This window comes from Amblyomma mixtum, chromosome 1 (genome assembly GCF_055824585.1).
Source record: "Amblyomma mixtum isolate Tamu chromosome 1, ASM5582458v1, whole genome shotgun sequence".
Taxonomy (NCBI): Eukaryota; Metazoa; Arthropoda; class Arachnida; order Ixodida; family Ixodidae; genus Amblyomma; species Amblyomma mixtum.
The window spans coordinates 71,292,131-71,319,747 of record NC_143012.1 but is presented as its reverse complement, the minus strand read 5'-3'; the positions used below and the strand labels follow the sequence as shown (position 1 = coordinate 71,319,747).

At 46.5% G+C, this 27,617-nt stretch overlaps 1 protein-coding gene and 1 pseudogene across 7 annotated transcripts in view; one reads left to right on the top strand and one right to left on the bottom strand.

Annotated features, from left to right (window-relative positions):
- Stacl (SH3 and cysteine-rich domain-containing protein) overlaps positions 1–27,617 on the top strand; it is a 413,237-nt gene that overhangs the window by 170,133 nt on the left and 215,487 nt on the right. For 4 of the 7 annotated variants that reach the window (XM_089552244.1, XM_089552232.1, XM_089552205.1 and 1 more), the window contains exon 1: positions 4,187–5,748. The exons of 1 other annotated variant lie outside the window; for it this stretch is intronic. In XM_089552244.1, the coding sequence (XP_089408370.1) occupies positions 5,622–5,748 (127 nt within the window). In that variant the 5' untranslated portion in view covers positions 4,187–5,621. Of the gene's footprint in view, positions 1–4,185; positions 5,749–27,617 lie in introns of those variants that run through there. 2 more of the 7 variants (XM_089552240.1, XM_089552224.1) reach the window with 2 other exon arrangements.
- LOC149366752 (uncharacterized) lies at positions 1,018–2,494 on the bottom strand (annotated as a pseudogene).

Here is a 27,617-nt window from a genome sequence, read left to right as displayed (position 1 = left end):
GTGTAGCCACTTGAACAAAGCTTTTAAAAACTCTGTTGAACCGTTCTACCTGTCCGTTTGCTTGCGGGTAGTATACGGATGAATGCCGCAAGCGGATGCCGCGATCCTGCAGAAAAGCTTGGAACTCTCGAGATGAAAACTGTGGCCCGTTATCGCAAACAATTTCCTCAGGGTAACCTTCACGTGCGAACACTGACAGCAAGAAGCCATTTACTGTGCGTATTGTGGCTTGGTTGCAAAAGTATACTTCGGGCCACTTAGAAAAGTAGTCGACCAGCGTGATCGCATATCGACAATCGTGTGGTGCTCTCTCAAATGGGCCAACAATGTCCATGCCGAGCTTTAGCCACGGTTCCTTTGGTAAGGGGACCGGGTTCAATGGTGCAGTCATAACCTTCGTGCTCTTGTCCGCTGCCTGGCATATACTACACGTTTGAATAGCTAGCTCGACTTGCCTGTCCATGGCTGGCCACCAAAATTTTTCTCGCAGACGTGCTTTCGTTCGTACAATTCCAGGGTGAGCCTCATGAGCAGCGGTAATTATCCGCGCTGTAAGTGATGCGGGAACCACAAGGCGTTCGCCACGCAAAATCAAATTGTCCACCACTGACAGTTCATCGCGAAGCTTGAAGAAAGGTTGAAGCTCACCCGGCAGAGATTTTTGCGCAGGCCAGGACGATTCAATGTAGGCCTTGCTTCGTTGCAGTGTGCTGTCTTCCGACTGGGCCTGTTCAAACTCTTCCCTGGTAATGCAAGAAGAAATAAGGGCAACTGATACAGTTTCATCTGGTAAAGTCTCTTCCGAGACCAATGGTCGTAGCGAGAGCGGAAGGCGCCGAAGTTTGGATTGCACTGGCTGCACCGTGGATCGCGTTTTGACGTGATGCACAAAACCTTTCGCGAGGCCAAGGCCTGGATCGAAAAGAGATCCAAACTCGCCAACTAATTCCTTTGGGAGGTTAATATCCTGCACGGCTTTCGTCGGGTCAGGGCGCTGTTCCCTTCGAGAATTAGAAGTTAGCGTCGTTTCAAGGCATTGAAGAGATAACCCATCAATCTGTAGACCGAGGGCCTTGATGGCATCGATACCCAAGAGTGAGGTGCCTTTTTCAACGACGTAGAAAAGAAGGCTTGTTGTGCTAGCTTTGTACGTAACGTCAGCGAAGAAACAGCCACGAACCGGAATTGGCTGTTTTGAATAGTCCAGTAACCGAACAGTCGGGGCCAAAAGTACTTGGCCTTCAAAATACTGCTTAAAAAGATCGTGTGCAACAATGGAAACTGACGACCCAGAATCTACAAGGAAAGTTATGTCCGCACGGCCAATCGAAACTGTGACGTGAACAGCGGAGCGAGCGGCCGACGTCACAGCCAGAATGCTCAAAACTTCCTCGCTCGGAGAATCTTGGCTGTCTACCTCACGCACCGGAGCGGAGCCTCGTTTCTGGCAAACATAGCGGAAGTGACCCATGACACCGCAATGGTGACAACGCTTGCTTTTGGCTGGACAGCGAACTGATGCTGCATTGTGCTGGGATGAACCGCAGCGGTAACAATGAGACTGGCGGTTGTGCGCCCGCTTCGAGCTCTCGTCGGATTCTGGTGTACGCGTAGGCGTATTTCCACGACTATTTATGCGTCCAACATCTACAGAAGGAAATTCTTGCAGATCATTGTACGCCTGCTCAAACTGCCTTGCCAGTAGTACTGCTCTAGCGAACGAGAGAGACGATCCTTCAAGCAGAAGACGCTCGCGCAAGCTCCGAGACGAAATACCCGCAACGAACTGGTCACGCAGCGAATCTTCTTCGACAGGAAAAGAGCATGTAGCAGAAAGCTCCCGCAATGCTGTGATGTACTCATTCACTGATTCACCAGCTTGCTGAACTCGCCTACTGAAACGATGCCGTTCGGCAACAACATTGCTTGTTGCGGAAAAATGAGCGTGCAGAGCGGTAACTGCGATATCGTACGACGATACTTCAGGCCTTGTATCGCCTGTGCCCTTGCTATCTTCCGACGCTTTATCAGTAGCAATTTGCTCACCGAGCTTGGCGTTGTCCAACGATGGAAGTGGTAATGTGTAAAATATGCGCTGACCTTCTACGCCGAGGCTGTGAAGAAGTAGTGCTTTGCGACGATCCGGCGTGCAGTCAGAGGCCCCCGAAGCAAGCAGGTAGTTCTCGAAGATGCGGAACCATTGCGGCCACGCAACAGCAGGTCGACCAGGCACAGGCAGGAACGGGGGCGGCGGCGCGATTCCAGAAATGCTCATGGCGCCGGAAAGCAAGCGGCGAAAGTCACGCCCCCCGAAATGATCCCGTCCTCGTCGCCAATGTTGTAGCGGCGGGTGCCGCCCAAGTACACGAACTGCTAGCAACCAAACAAATCCCGCTTTATTGCCACATACAGTCATATATATACACATAGCGACACTGGTGCCTCTAGCGGCAGGTGATTCCCAAAACGGAACCGAAACCACATATACAACAAGTATCTTACAATTTTCCATTTTTCAATTTTTTTTTCCTAAGAATGTTAGAGGTTGTATTCTTTGTGGCTACCCGACTGTTCTGTATTCTGCACCTACTTTAAGGGACCACTTGGAATTAATAGATTTACCAGGGAATAGATGGTGCTTAATGATGGCAGTGGATTCAACCTCTTGTTCTTGCAATCAATATGCAGACAAACGCAGTGATACAATGTTTATTTTGGAGAATGAAATGAGCCATTAAAAAAATCACAATTCTGTCACAGTCGCATTTGCGATGAACATCCCTTGTGTTAAACATATAGACGTATGGAAACCGAAAAAATAAACCGGTTGATAGCAATGTTTCCGTCGTTTTCGTGTGTTCTTTAAGTATCCGTTTAATACAACTGGAAACTGAATCCTCAAACGTCAAAAAGTGAATACCCAAGATCAAAAAATAAAGAAAGAGTTCCTTCATTTCTCACTAGTGTGGGTGCCGCCAGCAACAACTTAAGCAGGCCAGATAAATTTAGTAAAACACATAAAAACAAGTATTGCAATTGCACCAAGAACCAGAACTGCGCGACAAAGGACCCGGATGTTGGGTCTTTCATAATGTCACCGAAAAGAGTATTTTTTCTTTCTGTTCTTCCCAGTTTCAGGAGTCATCCAATTTTCTCCGGCATTCCTTAGAGGAATAGGGCTACCCGCATATTCTTACGACGGCCACGGGTCCACACGACCTTGGCGAATGTTTATTAAGATTCAGTCCGCTCCTCTTTATCTCTCTATTTTTCTTTAATTTTGTCACCGCTCCTCGGGCCCAGAAACCTTAACTATACAGAGCGGTGGGCAAGTCTCTACAGGACAGGTCTGTTGTTGTTCCGCCGCGAAAAATAAAACAACAAAAAAGAAAGGAATTTCGGAGCAGACGAGAAAACTGCCACGTGTGGGGGTCCTCCTCCCCCACCTGCTCCCCTCGAAAGCAGACGATCACTCGCGGCGTCTTTCAACGAGGAAGTAAAAACAAACGGAGCCCACAACGAATGGTGTCCCCCGCGAACGCATAGGGGCGCGAAACGCCAAAAGTCAGCAGTTATAAAAAAAAGAGGAGATAGAGAAATAAAGGCAGATAGAACGACGAAGACAAAGCCGAAGAAAGACAAGAATAAAGCCAAATAAGCCGGGAAGAGGGTTTGAAGAAAAAGATTGAAAGAAGGCAGAAGATCAGGGGAAAAAAAGAAGGGCTGGGGTAAGGGTATTGCTGAGGCCGCGACTGGGGCGTCGGTCCTCACCGGGCGCCGAACGATGCTGAGAGTTCGGCGCGAAAGGCGAAGGGGGAAAAGAAAAAAGATGAACAAACAGCATAAACAACAGGAAATGGCCGTGCTGGCTCGAGCCGCCCGCCAAGGGGACCCCCAGCAAGAGTCGCGGGCTGCCAAAAACGTGGCCGCCGCCGCACCCTTCGCCAAGCGCACACCTCCGCCGCTGCCGAAAGTCGGTCAAAGGCAGATCCCCTTTCCTCCTTTCCACCAGAATGGAGAGGGCAGGGGGAGAGGGGAGTCTCCCGGAGAGAGTTAAGACGCGAGCTGGGAATGTCTCCGCGCTTTCAACTGGCTCAGGCCCTCGGCCCGGGCTCTCAGTTTAGTGTCCGCAGCTGATCGTGGCTGAGACCCCGGCCCCTCCTTTTCTTTTTTTTTTCTCCTCCTCCTCATCTGAGTTTTGTGTGTTAGTGAGGCGGCTTGTCGTGGAGGTGCGGCGCCGGGCGCTTGGGTTCGTTTCAGTGCCAGACGTCTTTTGTGGCGGTACCCTGCTCCCCGGGTGTTTTCTGCGGTCCGTGTTCTTTTTACTTTATTCAACGTGACCGGATTGTTCTCCGGTATGGGTGAAGGTCGTGCTAGTTGAAGGCTCGGTCGTCTGCGCTTCGAGTCGACACGACGTGTTGTCATCGAAAGCTGTGGAAGACGACCACGCTTCGCTACCTGCCATCTGTGACCGAGTTATAGTGTTCCGTCATCGCCACCTGGAAAGCATAAAGCCGTCGTAGTCCACGTTGCGTAAGATGGTGTTTTGCTGGCGTACACTTCTTTGATGCAAGCTCCTACGCTCTTGCCTTTGATCACGTCGGCCTGAGGAGGTTTACGTAAGACGTTACGCGAGCAGTTTTTTGTGCCGGCTCCTCTTTGTGCCGAAATACGGAAGAACTTGCGCCGTCTGCTTTGACGTGGGCGTCGTCTGCCAAACGGCGTCGTCTGGTCAGGGACGCAACGCCCTGGTAAGGTGGAGAAATTTCGCTTTTTGTCTTAAAAACGCTTCGACAGTTCAAAAGTGTACCTCATCAGTTCTTTGAATGGACTTAATGTATTGTTTTGTACGGTTTTGTAGTCTCTCACGCGATATTTCTCGCGAAGAATTTTGAGCAAGTGTCGTCTGCATCGCGCCGGCGACATAGGCCTGAAATTGCTCCTGAAAGACAGTGTTTGTTCAGATCATGTCAAGAGCATCGTCTGCGTTGCTCCAACAGCATCGTCTGCTTATTCGCGATTGTCTCCAACTGTGAAACATTCGACAGTCTACGTTAAACGCAAACGTGGGGCAACTCTGTCCAGTGTATTTCGTTTTAATTTCAATGGACATCGTTGGGGATTGTCATGAACACCAACAAAAACTAGAAGACAGTTATTGAGAAGCATTGGTTCCGCTTTGCTCGAACAAGAAGGCGACCTTCGAAGGGAATGCCGCCCCCCAGTGCGAAGCGCAGAGAAGGAGGTCGTCGTCTGCTACGAAGGACCTCCGTCGTCTGCTAGCGCGGCACACGCGACTGCTTGCGACATTCCAACATGGCCGCCACACCGAAAGCGTCGGCGACTCTGTGTCTAGCTCAGAGTTGCGCAGCAGACTGAAAGGCTGAACGACGGAGCGGAGACCCGGGTGTGCGAGTGAGTGTGCGGGTGTGTGTACGACTGCTGGGAGCTTTGAGAGTGTTGAATCAGGCTCTGAATCAGAGCGGAGTAGCGGACGCCGTTTTTGGATCTCTGAAGACAGCAACTGCGTCGTCGTCTGCATCGCGCCCCTCAAACACGGCGAAGACTAGAACGACGTTTGTGTCACCTTTTCGCCGGGACAAAAAGGAAAGCGCTCGAAAATGACGTCAGCTGCAGCATTGACCCGTTACCTGAAGCGCAATTCCCGGCGGTTGTCACGCGAAAGCAGTCGGGAATCGTCCCTTTTGACGGAGTACGACGATCAGATCCGGTCGTTCGTCAAGATAGGTGAGTGAAAAGATTTCTTTAAGAAAGTTCGACCGTTTAATAACATGCCATGGAATTATATCGTTCGTAGGCGGGATGTATGTGACGCAATCTTCATGAAATATCAGCGTTGAAGTATTTTTGTCTCCACTTTGAAGTTTTTATACATGCATAGCAAGTTTATTACTTGGTTGTTTTATCTTCACCACGAAGTGGAAAGGTATTCTTCAAACTTGTCTGACATGTGCAAGCGGCAAGTCAGACCCAGTCTGTGCAGGTGTTGAGTTTAAATTCACTAGGGTGATTAGATATCTAGGGTGATTAGATATCTTGCGTTTAGATTTCATCTATGAGCGAGGAGATAAATTATAATTTGTTCCTGATACCATTACATGCTTTGCGTACCCAGAATCTCGGGAATCAGTGACATTAGCAACTGATCGTGCTTACAAATCTCATCATTTTATTAAATTCAGTTTACTGTTGTAGACGACGTCCAGAAGCAGAAAAAGTTTTCGTGCCACAGTGAGAGTTTCATCAATTCAACACGCTTTGACAGTGCAACACAAGTTCACAAGGCACGCGCAAGAAAGAAGGATTTGACGCCACACTTCGAAACTAGTACCAGAAATAATCAACATCGTGGTAACACTTTGAGCTAAATCTTTCACACCGTGTACGACTTTTCATTGAATGAACAAAGCACGATCAAGCATCCACGGAGTACCGCAACCACTAATAATTAAAAATAAATTAAACTCTGCGGCTTCTTTAATGCACTCTACTGAGAATAAGCATGACTCCTGCAGAAATAAAGGCATGTCGCTGGACAAAAGGGATGCACTTTCTTTAATTCTACTTTCTTCAAGATGGAAGGAATTTGCGGTGAAAATGTCGGACAAACTTTCTGGGCATGGCGATTTACGCTGCTCATTCTTGCTGTTGTCAATTTCTGCTTGGGTGCCATACTGTGCGTTTCGCTGCTGCAAGACTGAGCCACATTTTTGGTATTAAACAGGATGTATGCAGGAGACTTTGCCAGCCTCAAGTGCGAACGAATACTTGTTAACTGACTGAACTGCAAAACAGCAAATGAGGCTTGCAAAGAGCATGAGGACAACACTTTATGGCTGGTGATTAGAGGGTGTTGGTGCTTATTCTTAGTGGACATGTAAGAAAAGAAGAGAATGGACAAGAAACATTATCGAACAGAAGTACTACGCTACCACTGAGAATTTTTTTGTTTTTAATACATTCAGGTACATGCCACCACTTTATATAACCTGCTCGCTTTATCGCTGCCGTTGCCACCGCAATTGCGGAAATTTTGGGAGAACCTGAGGTTCGATGAGAACTTGAGACAGAGAACACTTTGTGTCACCAAGTTGTCGTCCATCTCGCTGGTTTCTTGAATACACAAAGTACTGTTTGAACCCGTAGTAATTAACACCGGTAGAAAAACAAGCTATTTGCTCACAAAATGTGTATTTTATAACACCTTGCAGTTCAATATCGTTTCTAGAAGCCTTAGAAGGCCGCAAGCATAAATGGATATACGACGAAGCAAATAAGCACAACACCTGCGTATTCCTTGAAACACCCGATGGGTGTGTGAAAACACATGCTGCTTGTCTCTCTATACTACGTTTGTTGCCATGGTTCAAAAGTAACAGCAGTGTTGCATTGGAAACGTCGTACATGCTCATTACTGTGCGGTGCTAAACCTAAAAGTGTGAGACCGAATCGGACGCAGGAAGAAACGAATCCAACAAAGCACTGACCTGCTTTGAACCCTTTCCTACAGCGCGCAGACTAGGTATAGGCCATTAATTAGAAGACTAGCGCTTAAAACATAGACATGGAAGAAGACGACCCTTACAAAAACGTTTTAGACAGTCTATAGAGTGTCTGTAGACTCTTTTTATAAAGTCTATAGACAAATCTTAGAGAACAGTCTATAGGCAATACAAATGCTATAGACAGTCTATAGACAATCTATAGATTTGTGGCCATACACTTTTAGTAGGCTTTTTTCCGTAGACAGTCTATAGATTATTAATAGACAAAAACATATATAGGAAGTCAATAGAGTCAACAAGAATCCTATTGATTGTCTTTAGACCATTTTTTTAAGGGGACAGGACAAGCGCTAATCCTCGTCCTCGTTTTAGCGCTAATCGTGTCTTCTTGCATGCCTTTGTTTTATGCGCTAGTCTTTTAATTAATGACGACACACCAACTAGCCCAGCTTTCCGCTTTGATAGGTATAGGTTGCGCACACTTCCCGATCGTATCGCTCTGTTTTTGTAATCCTTTAACTCAGTATATTATTAAAATGCTCTCATTATTATTGTCGTGGAAGTAGACCCCTTTAAAGAATGCATGATGAGCTATACTCTATTCAACCATGAGTGTCCTGTTTGCTCAAGTTAAGTTTTGGAAAAAGTCCAGGACATTCTACACTCGAATGTTTTTTCAATACATCGCTCCTTTTAAGGGTGTGGGGTAGATTCAGGACAAGAACTCGATGCCGGTGATCTTAGATCAGTGCGGTACGGAGATACCGGCTGGTCTGATAAACGCACTACTTAGTGGAGTTCGAGATGTTCTCTAAACTGATATCGACCCTGGTGTCAAGCGGTCGCAGCGTTATTTACTCCTACCTGTAAAGTGTTCTGCGGCGATCTCTTGCAGATACCCTGGAAGTACAGGATATAGGTAGTCATTAGTTGTGTGCTTGCAAGAGTTGCATCGATGCCTAACGTTGGCTGTAATGGTCGATAATCCCAAAAAACTAGAGGTTTGTCGAGTAAAAACTGAACATCGCAAAAACGGAAAAAAAGACAAAAAATGGTGGGCCTTCCATAAATGGAAGGTCCGCCATTTTTACCCATATATGGTGGGCCTTCTACCTTCTAGTCAGGGTCTCATTTTAGGTGGCCAAGAGTGCACTATTGGCTTCAAACACTTTGTTCAGCTTTCATAAAACGAAGTTTGCATGTACGGGGGCTGTTTACAATTTTATAACATTTAACCAGGGATTGAAATCTTGTTCATATGTGACTTTTACTGCGAAGAGCGCACAAATGTCTGCACTTTCGCGATGGCATCGTCAAGTATCGACCTTGCCACTGATAAATACAAGATTTTAAAATTGCCTCACCATGCAAAAGCTTGATCATAAAATTAACTCTGAAATCAAACATGAAAAACGAAAGTAAATAATTAACGAAGGCTGAATACGAAAAAATAAACTTTGCACTTTTTTTACGCAATCAGGCCCAGTTTCTGAATGAGTATGCTTAATGTATCGACGAATGTGAAGAAAGAAGATATTGAAGTGACTCAGTTATCCCTTGATTTCTAATCTCATTAAGTAGAGACAAAAACCAAATTAAACTGTGTTCTGACTGAAAAGTTGAAGTATTCTGGAGATGAAATTTTGGCTAAATGAATGAATGAATGAATGAATGAATGAATGAATGAATGAATGAATGAATGAATGAATGAATGAATGAATGAATGAATGAATGAATGAATGTCAACGCCGATGTATATCTTCAAACCTTCCTACCGCATAAGGGCTTTTATGTAAAAACTTTGCAACATTGCCGGCATTTAATTATTTATTCATTCATTTATTCATACACAAAAGTGTACAGGTGGACGAGGAAAAAGCCGTTCAGCGACGGCTTGAGCAGTCCTCGGCTTTCAAGTAAAGTGCCAGCGGAGGCACAAATATAGGCTGAAATAGCTACAGCCGTATGCTGTCAAATATATCAATTTAACCAACATATTAGCATGCGAGCTTACGCAAACATAAATTATACACAAGCTGTATTTCACCAAGCTGGAATCATCGTCTACAAATTTCCCCCCTTTCCTCAAACGCACAAAACCATATCTTTTGTGTCGTGCTATTTCCATTGAGACGAAATGCCTCGAAGAAAGTAGAATGGAAATTTCTCCTACTCACGGTGGGAAGAATGATTCAGACAGGACCCGCATATTCGATTCTCAAAACTCTTTATCGCGCCCCCTTCAATGGCCACCGCAGGCAGTACGACGGCGCTGACAGGAATTAATATCGCCCGTTTTTCACCGGATTAAACTTTAAAATTTCGCTCCGACCGAGTCCTGAGAGCAAAAACCCTAAAAGTGAACCCTCTTTTTGTTCTTTACGTGGGCGGTGACAGGCGTCCAACACTTCCTCATCTCCGCATAGTTTTGGCAGGCGTCCACTATTTCGAGCGAAACTTGCGAAAAGAGGAACGCTTTTTCCACTGTTTTCTTTCTTTTTTTTCTCAAAGGCAGCACGTACCCGCTTATATATTGCGGTTAAAATGCCCCGCTGCAAATATGCCGCGTCGATCATTCGAGCCCTTTTACAGGCATGTTGATCGCTTGGGCGTATTGCGTACAGTTTTGTCATCGGTCATTTTTCTTGCACTTTGCCGGTAATGACGTCAGCGATGTAAGATGGTCGACATGAAAAGTTGTGGTGTAATGAAAAGTACTCCAGGACAAAGACTAAAACGATACTGAGGTTCGTGGAAAGAGTTTCTCACAAAATCTCGCGTATTCTTAGTCACTGCTTTGCAAAGCCCCTTTTAGTAAAATCACTTTGTTGATTCAGCGATTTCTATTCTATTCGTATCGAAGGCCGCCGTGGTGGCTCAGTGGCTATGGTACTCGGCTGCTGTCCCGAAAGACGCGGGTTCGATCCCGGCCGCGGCGGCTGGAATTTCTTTGGAGGAGAAATTCTAGAGGCCCGTGTACTGTGCGATGTCAGTGCACGTTAAAGAACCCCAGGTGATCGAAATTTCCGGAGCCCTCCACTACGGCGTCTCTCATAGCCTTAGTCGCTTTGGGACGTTAAACCCCATAAACCAAACCATCTATTCGTATCGCCTCAGAGGCTTCGAGAGCGGAGTATTGTGTGAGGGTAGGATTACATAGATAGGGATGGTGACAGGAGCATGAGTAACACGTTTGTACAAAATTTGTTGACTGTTAGTAGCGGTCACTGAAAAGCAGGAACATCATTATACGGCGTTCAATGACACGTCAGTAACTTGAAAAAATGGCCTTTATTTCGACCCTAAGACGAGCTGGATCACGAACGTTCACCAATGTTTCAGAAGACCATTCCAGTGAACGATAGCCTGTGGCAGGGCAGATGTAATAAATGCAATGGTTCTACCAGAAATGCGTTGGAAGCTTAGAGGGTTGTTTAAACGACGTGAGGTGCGTTTTGGTAGTACAAGAGGCAGCGTTGAAGGGTAGGCACTGTAGACTATTCTGTGAAATACGCAGATTAGAGCCATTAATATCCGTGATTGCAATGAAGAGAGACCGGTGATTTGATGTTTGTTATGCTGGAGTGGCGGTTGTAGTTTCTGGAAATGACACGTGCAGCACCATACTGACCCGATTCAAGAGAATTAATGCAATAGCCTGATGAGGTGACCAGATGGGAGTTGCGTATTCGAGTTGTGGATGAACAAATGTTTGATAGGTGAGATTATGGATAGTGGCAGGAGCTTCATGAAATTTACGTCTTAGATGCCCTGATGTGCGTGACGCTTTAGCTGTTACACAAAGAGAATTTATTGCGTACTTAGATCACATACAGAACATACATGACGTCCCCTAAGGGATCTTTCAAAGCAGAACACGAAGTGCTGTGCGCTCCATACACAAAACATAAACAGTGCAAAAAAAAAAGAGGGTGGGGGGACTAAGTCTCCCCTACAAATTCACAGCACTTTCTGTACGTGAGTGGACCAACAGACGTTACTCGAGAAATGTACGCCGAGGTATTTGTATGAAAACGCGTAGGATACAGAAGTATTATTCAATAAGTAACTAAAACAGGAGTTAGAATTTTTCCAGATGAATGTCATTAACTTGCATTTTTCGCTCTGAAGTGACATGTGCCATGGTGTGCACCAAGCGGTTATGCGATCCAGGTCCCTATGACGTTCTATGTGATCGGCAGATGAATGTATTTTGCGGTAAATGATGCAGTCATCTGCGAACAAGCGAGTAGTTGAACTAATGTTTGATGGCAGGTGGACCAGAGAGGATGTTGCTAAATGGAGATTGGTGACCGTTACAAACTGTAAACTGCTTTCGAGATGAAAAGAAATTTCTTATCACTGAGATCCTTATGTGTCAAGGTTAAGGCAGGTGATTTTAGCTATTAAAAGTGAATGTGCGACGCGCTCAAATGCTTTGGAGAAGTCTAAGAATATGCAATCTGTTTCAAAGTTATCGTAAATATTATGTAGGAGTTCGCTGCATCGGATACAACTTAAGTCAGCAGTGAAGCTCCGCCCACATTCAGCCTCCGAGCACAGAATTCCTCCACGACGAAAAAGTATTCCGTTGTCGGAACTTTTCTTCTGTTCCCTAAATAAGAAGCTTATCACAGGAAATAAAAATGATAAGCTCTAGAATTTTGATACCTCGATTGTTTGATATAGTCAAACTTAAAAAGTTGACTTCGTTTACTGTTGCGATTGGCCAGCGGAGTAGTACAGAACGCCGCGGACCACGGCCCAGTGTTATCAACTGCTGTTTTTTTTTTTAAGTTTTATCCTACTATAGCAATAATAATAGTTGATTCTCACATGAGAAGCCTTTCTTGAAGCCGTGCTGGTTAGTAAATAGCTTTCTACTATCAAGATGCTGCCCGACGCCTGATACGATGATGTGTTCGAGGGTCTTCCATGTGACAGATATCAGTGGCATGGGGAGGTAATTACGTGCGTTTGTTTCGTCACCTGATTCGAACATAGGGATAAGTTTGCCAATTTTTCAGACTTCTAGGATTTCTCCGGATGACAGTGACTGACGAAAGATATGACGAAAGATCCATGAATCGGATATAGAACACGTCGCAGGTACACAGTACTCGCTGAGAGAACTAGAGTGGATATTCGGCAGAGTTGGCAATTATTTATTGATCTGATGGGCTCCCTCCTTCTCTTCGTCTTTTTAGACCTTTATGCAAGTTTTTGAGAATAAAATTTCGCTAAGTTGGCTTCATAGCAAGCCGCACATGTCCAATATTCCCGGACAAAAATTTTGAAAACTGTGAGGTACTCTTATGGCAATATTGGTTATAATGGTCTATTCTTTCGATACGTAGCAAATCGTTTTAGGGTGCTTCCATAGTGTGGGTCAAGCAGTTAAGACTGCCATAGAGAACCAATGGGGAACGCCTTTGACGACAGCAAAAGAGTAAAAAAAAATTCAAGACTGCCATCGGATGATCGGCGAATATACTGCATTTTTTAGTAAAATCTTGCATTATATGAAAAACTGCTGAAGAATGTTTAAGTCCGGAATCGACTATTAATCGGTATGTCATTCGAATTTTCCGCATATGCGCGCCATTACGCTAAGTCTAGCTGCCGTTCTAAGACTCGTCCGCCGCGGTGGCTCAGTGGTTATGGTGCTCGGCTGCTGACCCGAAAGACGCGGGTTCGATCCCGGCTACGGCGGTCGAATTTCGATGGAGGCGAAATTCTAGAGGCTCGTGTACTGTGCGATGTCAGTGCACGTTAAAAAATCCCAGGTGGTCGAAATTTCCGGAGCCCTTCACTACGGCGCCTGTCATAGGCTGAGTCGCTTTGAGACGTTAAACCCCAGAAGCCAAACCAAACCAAACCTTTTTAAGAGTCGGCAATTTTACGAATATCTTGCACGGGGTGTTCTCTGCGGGATGAACAGTCTCGCTGCCGAAGTTCCTGTGTTGTCACCAGAAACATAAGCCGAGTGATCCTAATTAACGCAGCCTATAAGCGCAAAATATATTACTGCACAGTTATCATGACCTTCACGGACGATCTACATAGAGTGAGTGAGTGAGTGAGTGAAAACTTTATTAGCTCTAGATTCGGATTGTGTTCGGCGGTTTTGAGATGGCTTCGTCCATCTTGCTCAAAGGTCGGTTGCCCTTAGTCCAGGGCTCCGCTGGATGCTGCTGCCAGTTTTGCTCGCCGAATCAGACCTTCTTGGTCGACCCGACGATCGCTGGAGAGCACTCCCTCCCATTTCTCCGCACTCGGGTTTGTTATCACTGGTACCACGCTTATCCTCTGGCATGCCCACGTTATGTGGTACAGCGTGGGGGGGTTCTTGGCACCAAGGGCATTTGTCATTGTATTGTGTTGGATATATTTTGTTGAGTACGTGTAGGTTCGGGTAGGAGCCCGTCTGTAGCTGTCTCCACGCGACAGAGTCCTCTCTGCTAAGGGAGTTGTCCGGTGGTGGATACCGCTTTCTGCAGCCCTTGTAATAATTTAGAATCGCCGAATAATCTTGGGGTACAGGTTCGTTCCCCTCGAGGTCGCCTACGTTGGATGCTCGGTAATAAGTGTACCCTCGAGCTATCCTGTCCGCCTCTTGGTTCCCTGTTACTCCCGTATGTCCCGGCGTCCATACTATCGTATGCCTGATTGGTTCTCCGTTTGTTTGTCGTTGTGTTATGTGGCCCCCAGAGCGGAGTATGCGGAGCGCTCTGTGCCCTATTCTGCCGCATAGGTAGTTGCGGCATGCTGTTTGTGAGTCTAAGGATTTTTAGAGACCGTTTAGACCGATAGCCCTCCGCTGCCGCTAGAACGACGGCCGCTTCCTCAGCCTCGACTATCGTACAGTCTTGTAGTGATGCGCTGGTGATCTCGCGTAGGGTTGAGTCAATCACCGTTGTTACCGCATTGCTGTTGTGCTGCCCCGCTGTTCTGGTGTATGTGGCTGCGTCCACGTATACCGTCGTTTCTTGGGGTGCTAATGTCTTTTGTATACGTATTCAGCCCTTGCCTCTCTGCGTGCTTTGTGTAGGTTGGGATCCATGTTCCGGGGTATTGGCGTTACTTTTAGTGTGTTGCGATATTCGTCCGGAATTGTTTCTGTCCTCTGTATTTCTTGAATTTGATCGGCGCGGCCCAGTTTCTTTAGGAGCTCCCTGCCAGATGGGGTCTGTTGTAGTCTGCGCAGTTGGGAGACTAGTTGTGCCTCTCTCAATTCATCGAAAGTGTTGTGTAGTCCTAGGGCTAGGAGCTTTTCAGTTGAAGTGCTGTGAGGAAGGTGGAGTGCGGTTTTGTAGGCTTTGCGTAGAATCACGTCCGCCTGTTGTACCTCACTCTTGATGGGATTATAGTAGGGGAGGCTGTATGTCACTCGGCTGACTACCAGGCTTCTGACCAACTTAAGTGTGTCCTCCTCTCGCATGCCATGACGTCTGTGTGAGATGCGCGTGATCATGCGGGCCACTTGTAGAGTGGATGCTTTGAGTAGGGCGAGAGTGTGAGTGCAGCGTTGGTTTGACTGTATCCACATCCCCAAGATTCTGATAGTGCCTAAGGGACCGCGAGAAGTGAATTGTAGACACGATTCAAAGTTACGGCGCAGAGCTCATCTCCTATATTCCACATACTCAACAATCCTGGCCAAAAGCATTCTTGAATGGTAAAGAGTTTATGAACGCAATTGTTTCACACGTTGTAAGATTTCACTATAACAATCAGTATATGTCTGCAGATCTCCCGTCGGCAGGGTTCCATTTTAGAGCGCAGCTCTTTGGCGTCCGTTCCTGGGTTCCTGGTAGCGGCGGTGGTCGATTCGTCTTTACGCGAAATGACCAGCGCGTCTCTCCGAGGCTGCACAGCTGCAGAGTCCGAGGAAGTAGCCGTTGCTCTAGCGGTGGCGGAGGGCTATAGAACCGGGCGGTCACTAACAATACTTACGGACTCTCAAACAGCCTGCCGAAATTACATGAATGGCAGGATAGGTCGTCACGCGCTCCGTATACTCCTCGCAGCGAGTGACAGAATTAAAAACCGGGAAGCACAAAACGACAAGATCCTACACAAAATTGTGTGGGTACCGGGGCACACGGGGGTTGCAGGGAACCGAGAGGCCGACAGGATAGCTCGAGGATACATTACTTTCCGAGCTTCCGACGAGACCGCGGAACTCGCGCCAGCACCCAGGGAATACTCGGCCATACTACAAAACTATAGAGGCAGAAGAATACGATATCCCCCACCGCACAAATCTCTCAGCAGAGAGGAAACTGTCACTTGGAGACAATTACAAACAGGCTCCTTCCCAAACCTACATATACTAAACAAAATGCACCCTACGATATACACGAACAAATGTCCCTGGTGCGACGAAAAACCTACACTATACCACATCACATGGGCCTGCCAAAACATAGACGTGGTCCCCAAAATACAAAACCCGAGTGCGGAGCAGTGGGAGACTCTGCTGTCCAGCGACCGCTGCGAAGACCAACAAGGTCTGGTACAGCGAGCTCAACGGGCGGCAGTGGCCAGCGGAGCCCTGGACTGAGGGCAACCGACCACTGGTTAGAGGCGGACGATTTCGACAGAGAAGGCTCCTGGGGGTAGAACCAAGACGTCTCTGAAGCCCCCAAACCGCAGAAGAACCATTACTGTAAATAAAGTTTTCCCTTCCCTTCCTTCCTGGGTTTCGCGTCGTCGTCGGCGTCGGCCTCGTAACCAGCTCCGCCCCCAATGTCATGCTTTTCAATTGGTCGAAATGCTCGTGACGTCACTGTGCGCGAATTTCAAATGGGGCCAATTGTACTTTGGCTGGTAACCATGCAACCAATCAAAGGGATCGTATAGTGATGCTGCAACTAACTTGGACTGAGTTTAGTTAATTGCTTAATTAATCAATTAGCCTAATTAATATAGAGGAGAATGAAGAGGTCAGAAGAAAAGAAAAGAAAGACGCGCGCCGCAGCGACAACAGCGTCCGCGGAAGCAGACGCTGCTGAAAAAAAAACAGATAAGTACGAAGCCGCGTTCCCTCCACCACCACGCACTTCCCCACTCAGTAAGACGTTGCTCGTTTCATATACGTTGTGTCGAACATCCTAGACAGTTCCAACAATTGACAGGTTAATGACAGAACACGATGGATAGAAATGCAATAATATAAATATGAAATAGCCTAATTAACCTTTCTAGTTAGACCGCATAAATCTATAAAACCGAGAACGAAATTGGTCGAGTTGGGGAATCGAACCAGGGTCTCCGGAGTGCGATACGAGCACGCTAGCCACTCCGTAATGCCAGCTGAATGGTTTGGAATGAACAAAGGCGCGTCTAGCTAATACGGCGTCTTCGTTCACTCCCATCTTCCCCCTTCCCCTTACGGCGAGGTGCAGGTGTCCACCCAGATATGCGAGAGAGATACATTTCCTTTCCTCAAAAAATAAATTTACCGTCCAGCAAGGCGTACAGCCGAATTGGCGATGGCGTTCTGTGGACTCCCTGGCAGCGTTGCAAGACGCTGTCGCGTTCCACTCTTACAGGCGAAGCTTAACATGTTAACCACACATCAGTAACACACGCAGACAGCCAATGGACGCGTCATTCGCTGGCAGCACTTGATTCATCATTCACAACAACATTCTTAACGTACGCTCCCTTGCCGCACATGCCAAGGACGTACACCACGATCACATTCTGCGCCATTCCTCTGTACTTTGCTTTGCTGAAACCTGGATGGATCCCGAAGAGCCTCTCAAAATCATAGATTTCCTATACTGCTGTGGTGCTCGCAGAGACCACAACACAGCGGCGGGAGTCGCTATCTACTTGCGCACATGTCTCTCTGCAATACCAGTCGAAATGTTTGGCACGTCACATGAACTTGGCGAACTGTGCGCCGCAAAGTTGCCCAACGGCTTGCTGGTAGTAGCTGCCTACTTCGCCCCTACCGCACTCACGAAAGACGTCGTGCACTTCCTGCAACTCGCATTAACCGTCCATCGATCCACACCGATGTTAGTAGTGGGGGACTTTAATGTTGACATAAAGACAAACAGCAATTTCCTAACACTTATGCGGGAGAACATCCCGTTCCTCTCGCTCGTAACGCGTCCCACGGCTGACAACCTCGCGAGGCACTTGTATAGATCTCGTCTTTGAGAATCAAGCATTGGTGTACCAAGTCGAACATATATCAGTCTATTTCTCCGACCACAAAGCTTCCTTCATGACTGTCAAGAACTGTTAGTGGAATCTTTGTTAAAGGAATACGTGTGAAAAATAAAAAAAAACTCTGTGATAGCGCATACATGTGTTGCTCGATTTCTTTGCCTCAATCTATCGAAAAGGTGAAACAGCTTTTTGCTGCGCTCAAATTTCGCATTAGGAAGTAACGTAATCGTCGGTAATTTTTTTTTTTGCTATTAACGTTTTTGCCACCATCAAAAGCGTTCCTAATTGGTTTCCTATATGAGTCTTAACTCCTCCATGCGAACGATGAAAAATTTTTAAATTTTCACAGAAATATTTTGCTGCACTTCAGAAGAATTGACCATTACTTTCAATATTTCCATAACAGTATTTTACATTTTTGGGATTTTAGATGCTGTACTTATGAGCTGAATCACGTATATTCGAAGTAAAATGAACCCGTGAAGCAGTCGGCAAAGAATTCTGGAGAGCAATTTCAGGACCTACGAATAACACCCATTTTTCATTCTCTCTGTTTATGGGCTTCGCTCCCAGGCAATTCTGATTACGTTTAGGCAGTCGAGTAGACTTGCCCTGAAGTACTCTGCACGCTACAATTATTACAATCTAATCTAACGCAATTTCGCAAGCGACGAATCGTCTCATTTTCTGGGCCAGACCTATTCGGGAAACATTAAAAAAGGCTTTCTCATCTCTTTTTCCTTCTTAGATACAATAAATCATCGCTACAGTCTTGGTTGGCACGCCACGGACACTTATAGCGAGCGTATTAAAAAAAAAGCTCTAAAGCACGATACCTGAGGTCCAAATAGGGCGAAACAAGTGCAGTTATAATAACCGGGTCGCTCCGAAATTAAATCTACACTGCGTGAATAGGAACCATAACGCTCTACTTACTTCTTTCTACCTCTGTTATTCTTTGTTGTGAGAACTATACGAAGTCGGTCTGTGTTTCATAGACCTAAAAATTTATTTCGCGTGATCAAGAAGTATATAGAAGAGGAGGAAGGCGTGGTAATGACGTTCAAATGTTACTTCAGAAAATACAAACAAAGATGCGGGAACGCCCACGAGGAATGCAAACAAAGGAAGACAAGCAAGATTAACTTTTTGTCTGTCTGTTATTTTTTTTTCGAAGAACGTTCCAGAGAAACGCTTTAGTTCGCACCTAAAAAGCTTTGCGGATGCCCGATGGTGAATGTTTAGAAAGAGCCATGGTTTTAAGGCTGTGCTTTATCTCGGAAAAGTTTGGTTTGGTTTGGTTTGGTTTATGGGGTTTAACGTCCCAAAGCGACTAAGGCTATGAGGGACGCCGTAGTGGAGGGCTCCGGAAATTTCGACCACCTGGGGTTCTTTAACGTGCACTGACATCGCACAGCACACGGGCCTCTAGAATTTCTTCTTCAAAGAAATTCAACCGCCGCGGCCGGGATCGAACCCGCGTCTTTCGGGTCAGCAGCCGAGCGCCATAACCACTGAGCCACCGCGGCGGCCTACCTCGGAAAAGTGTCCCAAATACGTAGCGCCTCCGCCTCTGCGATATTTTTCGCTCGCCGCATTCACTCGTTAGGCTCTTTCATGCTGCTTCCTTCTCTTCGTTTGTTTTGCGTTTGAACGTTTCTTGCCCATAATAAGCAAGCTACCGTCTTAGCAGAACTAATGAAGATTGTCTAAAAGCATGAATCATCGTGGGGGGTGCAGCCTTCTAAACGCATAAGTTGCCGCGGTGGCTCATGGTAAGGCGCTCGTCTACCGAGCCGGAGCACCCGGGTTCGAACCCGACCGGGGCGGCCGCGTTTCGATGGAGGTGAAACGCAAGAGGCGCCCGTTTGCTGTGCGATGTCAGTGCACGTTAAAGATCCCCGGGTGGTCGAAATTATTCCGGAGACCTCCACTACGGCACCTCTTTTTCTCTTTTCCCTATTTCACTCCCACCTTCCTCCCTTCCCTTAGGGCTCGGTTGTTGTTGTTGTGACTGAGAGAAGGATGAAAAGGAAATTGCACGGGCCTGCTACTGGCTCGAGACAAGCCACCACCGCTGCCTCGTGCAGATAGAGGAGAGTTAAGAGATCAGAGGAAAGAGAAAAAGGAAAGAAAAGACGCGCGTCGCAGCAACAACTGCGTCTGCCGGAGCGGACGCTGCTCAAAAACAGATAAGCGGCCGAAGCCGCGCTCGCCGAAGCGAGGACAGATAGGGCTCGGTTCAGGTGTCCACCGAAATATATATGAGACAGATACTTCGCCATTTCCTTTCCTCAAAAACCAATTTACCAATTTACCAAAAAAATGGCTGGCAATTAAGCATTGCTAAGCACGAAATATTGCGCGAAAGCAGAGTTGCGTGCAGGCGGACTCCACCACCACGTACCTGAAAGCGCGGTTGAGGTGTCCACCGACCCATGGTTGCCAGTTGTACTCGTCTTCCACTCTTCCAACGTCAATGCCAATTTACCCATTCTACGCCGGCTGTCTATGCTCCAGCGGCGCGTTTCTGCAGCAATGTTGCCAACGCCAACGGGTATTGCTCTAGCGCCATGTTTCTGCCACAGCATTTTCCGCGCCAACTCACGCAGCGCACATCTCTCTGTTACTACCGCCACATAGTTCAAAGTGCGAATATTAGTCTGATGCTAGTATTAATTGATGAAGCATGCTGTGTCCAATGCACAGCGCGAGAGTGTGCTGCAATTTAACACGACGAGTGCTCGGCTACGGCCATGGGGCTTTCGCGCAGTGGGCAGAGAAGCTGAGCTGTTCACCTTGTCGTGGGTTCGAACCCCAGTCGCTGATATTTATTCGATTTATTTTCATTTATTTCATTCACTTGGCGCAAAGCCCACAAACGTCGCAAACCCATAAACACCTCTAGATCTTGCTCGGAGTTTACCCATCGGAATAATGTTTTTTTTTTTTTTATTCGAGCTGTTTGCCATCAGGCATAATGAAAAAGGAAAGAAAGTTATAAAAATGAGTGCAAACAAGCCTCGCTTAAAAAGCGGCACAAGTTCGTGATATAGCGATTATCTATTATCTATGTTTTCACATTGATAACATTCGCAACCCAAACATACGCAATGATGAAGATCTCAAAAAGTGTTTCGAGCTTGCGAATTGGGAAGCATGTTTTTTCTAGCGCATGCAGATGCCTTACGTTTGTTTTTGATGTTAGAGCAAATTGTTAAGCATAGTGACATCACAACCAGTTTGGTCAAAATTCGAGAAATTCACACAAAATCCAGAATTAGGTTTTATATTGGACGCACTAATTGCTGATTAGTCCCATCGGCTGCTCCGTAAGCATGGGGAAGCTTGAGAAAGCGGGACTCGAGAAGAAACGGGTGAGGGAACAAGAGTTAAAAAAGAAAGACAAAGGCTAAGTATTTTACGCTGTATTGGCTCTCTTCTGCAGCGCGTTTATAAAAAGACCCACTTCTAGAGGACATTACCCGTACGGCGCCGTCAGGCCTCCAAGGCGGTTCTTGTGATCAGCCCCCCCCCCCCCCCCCCACACACACACACACACACAAAAGCAGTGGATATTTTAGCGCATTGAGAACTAAGAATTCCAATTTTGGATCGTCCATACCCTTCTACAACACTGCACACAAGGCTGTTGCTACACCAGCAGTGTCAGGGCGTTCTGAACACGGAAAGAATCCAGAGCTTCGTCGTTTCGTAGCATTCTTGGGCCTTTGGTTCTCTTGCGACATAAAATCAACGTCAGTTAGCAATGTGTAATGTTTTCACAACGCAGGACGAACAGCTGAAAGAGACACAGAACAAAGGCATGAAAGAAGCACTCTCTGATACCTAGGCAAGCAGAGAGGAATGTTTTTTTAGGCCTGTGCGTGGTATTGTTGGAAAAATTGTGATGTAATCATTTTTACTTCATCTGCTATGAACTTTAAAGTGTAAGGAAAACGCCCCCGCACAATTTATACGCGCATAATTGAGGAAGGGAATAAACTACTTTCTGGTGTGATTATTACCGTTTAGTATTCTATTCACAAATTGATTACTTCTTACACGCAGTGATGTTTCGAGTTTTTATAAATTTTCTCGCGTTACTGTTCAACAATTTATATTGCAGATAAGTTGTTTCTTAGATTTCATGCTCACGTCGCGGTGAATTTATATTTGGCAATGTTGTGTTCTTTTACTCCTGCTCGGTCTCCTTGTAAGGGCCTGCAGTGTTTGGTAAATAATTAAAACAAAAACCACTTGCCGCCGATGGGATTCGAACCCAAGGCTTCCGCGTGCCACGTACGGTGCATACATAACTAAAATGTTACTAATGTTTCTTAGTAAGCAGCGCCTTGTCCAGTTTCCCATCTTTTTTCGGTCCTTTCGTGGCGCTTACTTAATTCAAATAAATGCATCAGCCCCAGCAAGGAGCATTGGTTGGTGGTTGGCCTCAAATAAAATGGCACGTACCCACTACGGGGTAGCGGCCAAGACAAAGGCAGTGAGCTGCTGGAAAGAGGAGCTTTTATAGAGGAGGAAAGGGAGTAGTAATAGGGTATAGGCTGAGAGGTTGGACGACGCAACGACAGGGGACCTCTTAGCCCTTACAAAAAAAGTTTGACACTCTAAAGAGTGTCTATAGACTTCTGTCTATAAATGCTATTGACTGTCTATAGACAAAAGTCTTAGGCAATACAAATGCCATAGACAGTCTATAGACAATCTATAGATTTATGGCCGTGCACTATTAGTAGACTTTTGTCTACAGACAGTCTGTAGACTATGAATAGACAAAAAGCTTATCTATAGGAAGTCAATAGAGTCAATAAGAAGTCTATAGACTGTCTATAGACCATATTGTAAGGGAGCAGTGAGATCGAAGACGGGACGATGACTTTATGTGCAAATTCGAATGCGACGCATGTAATGGTTGAACTTTGCATTGACTGAGGAGCATTGCTCGATTCATTAACATCGTCATTCGCGGTTGGAACAGCATTGTTGTCACAGCAACAGACACTAAAGGCGGAAATCGAAAGTATTTTCGATCCTCGTCTTTCTGCGACATGAAGTTAGGTCCGATGTCGTGCGAAAACTATCAGTTGAGAAGGAAGTAATGGGAAATTTCGCGGCTTCAAAGACTGTCTTGTACACATTTAACTAATACACCTATATGGGAGTAAAAAAGAAATAAGCGGTCCTCTAGTGCACTTCCTTTTATAAAAGAGAGTGCGCTAGAGGACAACTTTACTTCTTTTTACTAATCTCTTTTTAGACTGAACTGTAGATACAGTTCAGTAGCGGTGTTCTTTCCCTCGTAATTTACTTTTTTTTTTTTTTGCTTCGGGAGATTTTCGGTTGGCGTAGACATTTTCGGCAGGGCCGAAAAAGGGGTATTACAGTCAAGGTACCACTTTCGATTCCTGCAATGCAGATGGCGTGATTCAAAGTGCTATCTGTTGCCTCGATATAGGTTATTCTTTTTATTCCCCGACAACAACGTTTTCTTTCTTTGGTTCCAACCTGAAATTCAGCGCGTTATATAAACCTGCGCACTTTGAGTCCGAGCTCCTTCCTCATGCACCGTTAGTGAAACTCTCTATAGGAACCATACTTCTAAAATCTAAATAGAGCATTGTAGTGCGTCAAAACATTTTGCGCCCCCTATCATGTGTCTGCAGCATTCAAACTGACTGCTATGGGCTTCTCAAGACACGTTTATGATCTACGAAGAACAGTTGTAGTGCGCCACAGACAGGTTATTTGCCAGCTACTAGGTGGCGCCGCCATCTTCTAACCTTCCTGAACTGGCTACATTAACTGCCAGCTTTGGTTTGGAGTTTCGTAAGTTGTGGGGTCAATGAACTTTCAATGGAGCGGTGTGTGATTTCAGTAAGAGGGTTTCAAATTGGGCTAGTTGGTAGTTAACATGGTTGCACATAATTGCGCTTTTGAAAAAGACTTGGAACAACAAAGGGACGACACAAACTCTGGTGCTAAATGCGCACGAGAGTTTGTGTCGTCCCTGTGTTGTTCCAAGTCTTTTTCAAAAGCGCGATTATGTGCGACCACGTGATTTCAGGCTAGCTCCTCTGCTGGTACTCTGAGGAATTCGAAAAAATTAGAGAGAGCACTTAAGCTCTGCATTAACGGTACAACGCGATAGCGTAATAAGTTAGTCCCCAGATGTGTAGAATCGGTCATTGCCTACTTTACATTAATATACCCCTGGTAGTCCTCGTATACCCCTCCTGGCACAGTGGTGCAGCGGTTGAGCGGTGCGCCACTGCCCTGCGATGGCAGGTGCTCCCAGCGATGAGCCTTGAGCGACCCAAGTTGCTCTTCCAGAGCGACCGATCATTAATTTATCTAGCAAGTGCCGCGGTGGGCTATTTGCTCGCAATCCCGTGGGCAGGTTGTGATCACACCACAAGCTCACGTGACCTAGGTGGCTTCTCTGGGGATTTTTCGCTCACGGTCAGCAAAGCCGACAACGCCGACGCCGGATTTTCTGCGACACAAGTTTTATAACGCTATCGCGTTTAAACTGCTAGATGCACCGCAACATTATCTATGCTTTATGTTCTGTTATAGATAAGACCAGAATCTACGTAGCGGCGCTTTCTTATCGCGGTCTTGTTCGGGTGCTTATCGCGGTCTTTTTCACCCATGGTAACGGCAACCGTGATCAACCGGAGTTAATAAGCTATTAAGCAGAAAGCCTTTAATGCCTCATCGTTGTCGACAGGAGGTTGTCGACAGGAGGTTGTCGACAGAAGGTTGTCAACAGGAGGTTGTCGACAGAAGGCTGTCAGCAGAAGGTTGTCAGCAGAGGTGTCACGCTTTTCTAGCCAGTCCAGAAAAAAAATCTTTGTGCACGATAGGATTCAAACCACCATCCTTCTGTTCCGCAGCCGAGCGTGCTAATGGCTACGCTACTTCCTGCCAACGCATACGTAGGTCTCCTTGTCCAGGACGCTGAAGAGTGTTTTCAGAAAGGCGTCGAATCAGACGGATGCCTGCCAAACGCCCTCCAGTGTCTCCAGCATTTAAGATTCACAAACAATTGTGTCCCTAATTAACATCTTAACCACACATCAGTGACACAAGCAGCAACACCACGCTAAAGGCTTTCGCCTCACCGCACTTTAGGTCAACATAGTGCCGCCCTGAATTTTTCGCTCGGGCTAGTAGGTGGCATATTTTTGAAAGATAAAATGCGCTTTTAATCCTCGTATTTGCCCTGTTTATTCCTTAGCACCGTAAATACCCGCGTACTAACTGGTGCGCAGCTAAAAATAACCTCTCCTCCAAAGCGGACTGCGCACCCTTGCCCTTTGAGATCGGTATCGGCACAGAAGGGCAGCTGTCTCGTCTCTTCCCTGCCTCGTTGGCGGCAGGCCACCGCTGTCGAGCGCGCTTAGCTTCGCGTGAGACCGCCACCTGGAAAAAAGCGAAAAGCCCCTAGTCAAACGCGAGCGGGAAAGACCTCGCTGAACGCGGGGCGACCCTGCCTGCATCAGCGTGTCTCAAGGGATACAAGAATTCCTGGCTACTCGCACGCCTTGTAAGTGGGGCAGTCGAACAAGATACTCCTAAGGTTTTCACTTTCTAGACTTGGCCCCTTATGCATTAAGCATCGATGTATGAAGCTTATCTTCCACCTTTTTTCACAATTACACTCCTGTGCTCTCCTTGCAGAAAAAGACAAAAAAAAATTTCCCATTGTCAAAAAAGATTTTTGTAGTATCTTTAGCAATGAACTTGCAGGTAACAACAGAACAGTAGTTGCTGTGGTAAAGTACTACACAACCACGAAATGCAGTACAGGAAAATACCAAAGTACTAAAGACAGTGCTTTCGACAAAGTACTAAAGACAACGTAAAAGACAACGACAAAAGTCAAAGAGAAAATACTAAAATGAAGTACAAAGCAACAGAACATTTTGTCGTATTTTTGGCACGAGACTGAAGTTTTTTTCGGCTGGACACCTTTATTGAAACTATTTTACTGCAGTGGTTCTGGTGCCCTTATTTATTTTTTTGTTTATTTATAACTGTAGGCATTTTTCTAAGGGGCTAATTACATCAAAAGCACAGAAGTATTTCATAAACACTACAAAACAGAACATAGTAAACGAAAAACAAAGGGAATTAAAAGCACTAATGGCACATATAGATAAACCTTAACAAACCTTTGGTTAGGCTACACCTTTCTATGTATAACTAGATCGCTAAACCAACTACGAGAACAGTGAGTATAAAATGAGCATAGCACTCCCTTTGCTTTGTACAAAACCTCCTACCGTGAGTGGCAAGTATAGAGTGGCACGTTGAAACCCAGCTTTTTCATAACGTGTGGCGCCCTCTATGGATGACCGCAAAACTGGTTCAAAACAAAAGCCAGTCGGCGCTGCATACGCAATCCGGTTCCACGAGACGTCAACTGCGCCTGCGCAGTGGCAAATGTATGCTTGACAGCTGCTGCCATCTGTCGTACACTCCTATTGCTGACACAAACTACACATGCGCAGAACAAGCTGACAGTTTGTTTTCACCCACTGGACTTTGAGGAGGAGACGCGCGAATTCGCAGACCCGCCGTGCGGAAAAGGCTAATTTCTCATTTCTTTTTTTTTTTTAGAGCGACAGCTATATACGGCATGATCAGCGAAAACATGTCGTTTTCATCCCCGACTTCGTAGTGTACGTATGTGGGATGCCCGTCCCGTTTTTGCCGATACACTGGGATTGGCGCAAAGGTAAACTATGTTTAGTGTTTTACTATCCGGCTGTAGTAACCAGTCGGGGGTTGGGGAAGTAAGAATATGGGCTAGGTTAGTAGATTAGGCGTGCTTAGCACGTACGGTCGCTCATTCATCTCTGTGAGGCGGCCATCCAGAGTGACAGGAGCAGCGAGAGAAACTGGAGAGGAAGGGAAGCGAAATATGAGGGATAAAAATTGGCAGTGGTTTAGCTCTGGTTAAACCTGGAGGATTGCGAAAGCAACGTGGGGAGAGAGAGAGGCGATGATGAGCGCGCGGCAGCGGCGGCGGCCCCGGCACGCTAACTATGCGCCGCTACTGCGCATGCGCAACTGGCGAGTGCGGTGGCGGCACCTCTGGGTCACCTGCGAAGCGACGGCGGCGGCGCGCCAGCTGTGCACCGTGTGACGTCACTGCTCCTCGCGCATGCGCAGTATGGCCTTTCATCAGCTCCGCGAGATGGCTCTGTGACTCACGTAGTGTAGCTTTCACAGCAAAAGAAGAGCGCGGATGGTGCAGAAGACATGATTTCTCCGTACTTGCCACATTGAGCTGTGAAGCACGCCCTTGCGCTTTCATGTCATCATCATCATCATCATCATCATCAGCCTAACTACGCCCACTGCAAGGCAAAGGCCTCTCCCATGTCTATCCTATTAGCCCTGCCCTTTGCCAGTTGCGGCCACCGTGACCCCGCAAACTTCTTAACCGCCCACCTAACTTTCTGCCACCCCCCTGCTACGCTTTCCTTCTCTTGGAATCCACTCCGTTACCCTTAAGGACCAGCGGTTATCCTGCCTTCGCATTACATGCCCTGCCCAAGCCCACTTCATCCGCTTGATTTGGACTAGGATATCATTAATCCGCGTTTGTTTCCTCACCCATGGACTCTGCCCGCTTCCGGTCTCTTAACGTTACACCTATCATTTTTCTTTCCATAGCTCGCTGCGTTGTCCGCTTTCATGTACTGCGTCTTAGTTCAGCAGGCTGCGGATTTTAATGCTACTGCACTAGAAGCCTCATCGGGTAGAATATATGCCGTCGGAATCTAAATTCGCTGATTGGCTGGATGGCAGTGGCGTCACCAAATTTTAGCATACCCACTTGTCATAGGAAAGTGATTTCACTATACCGGA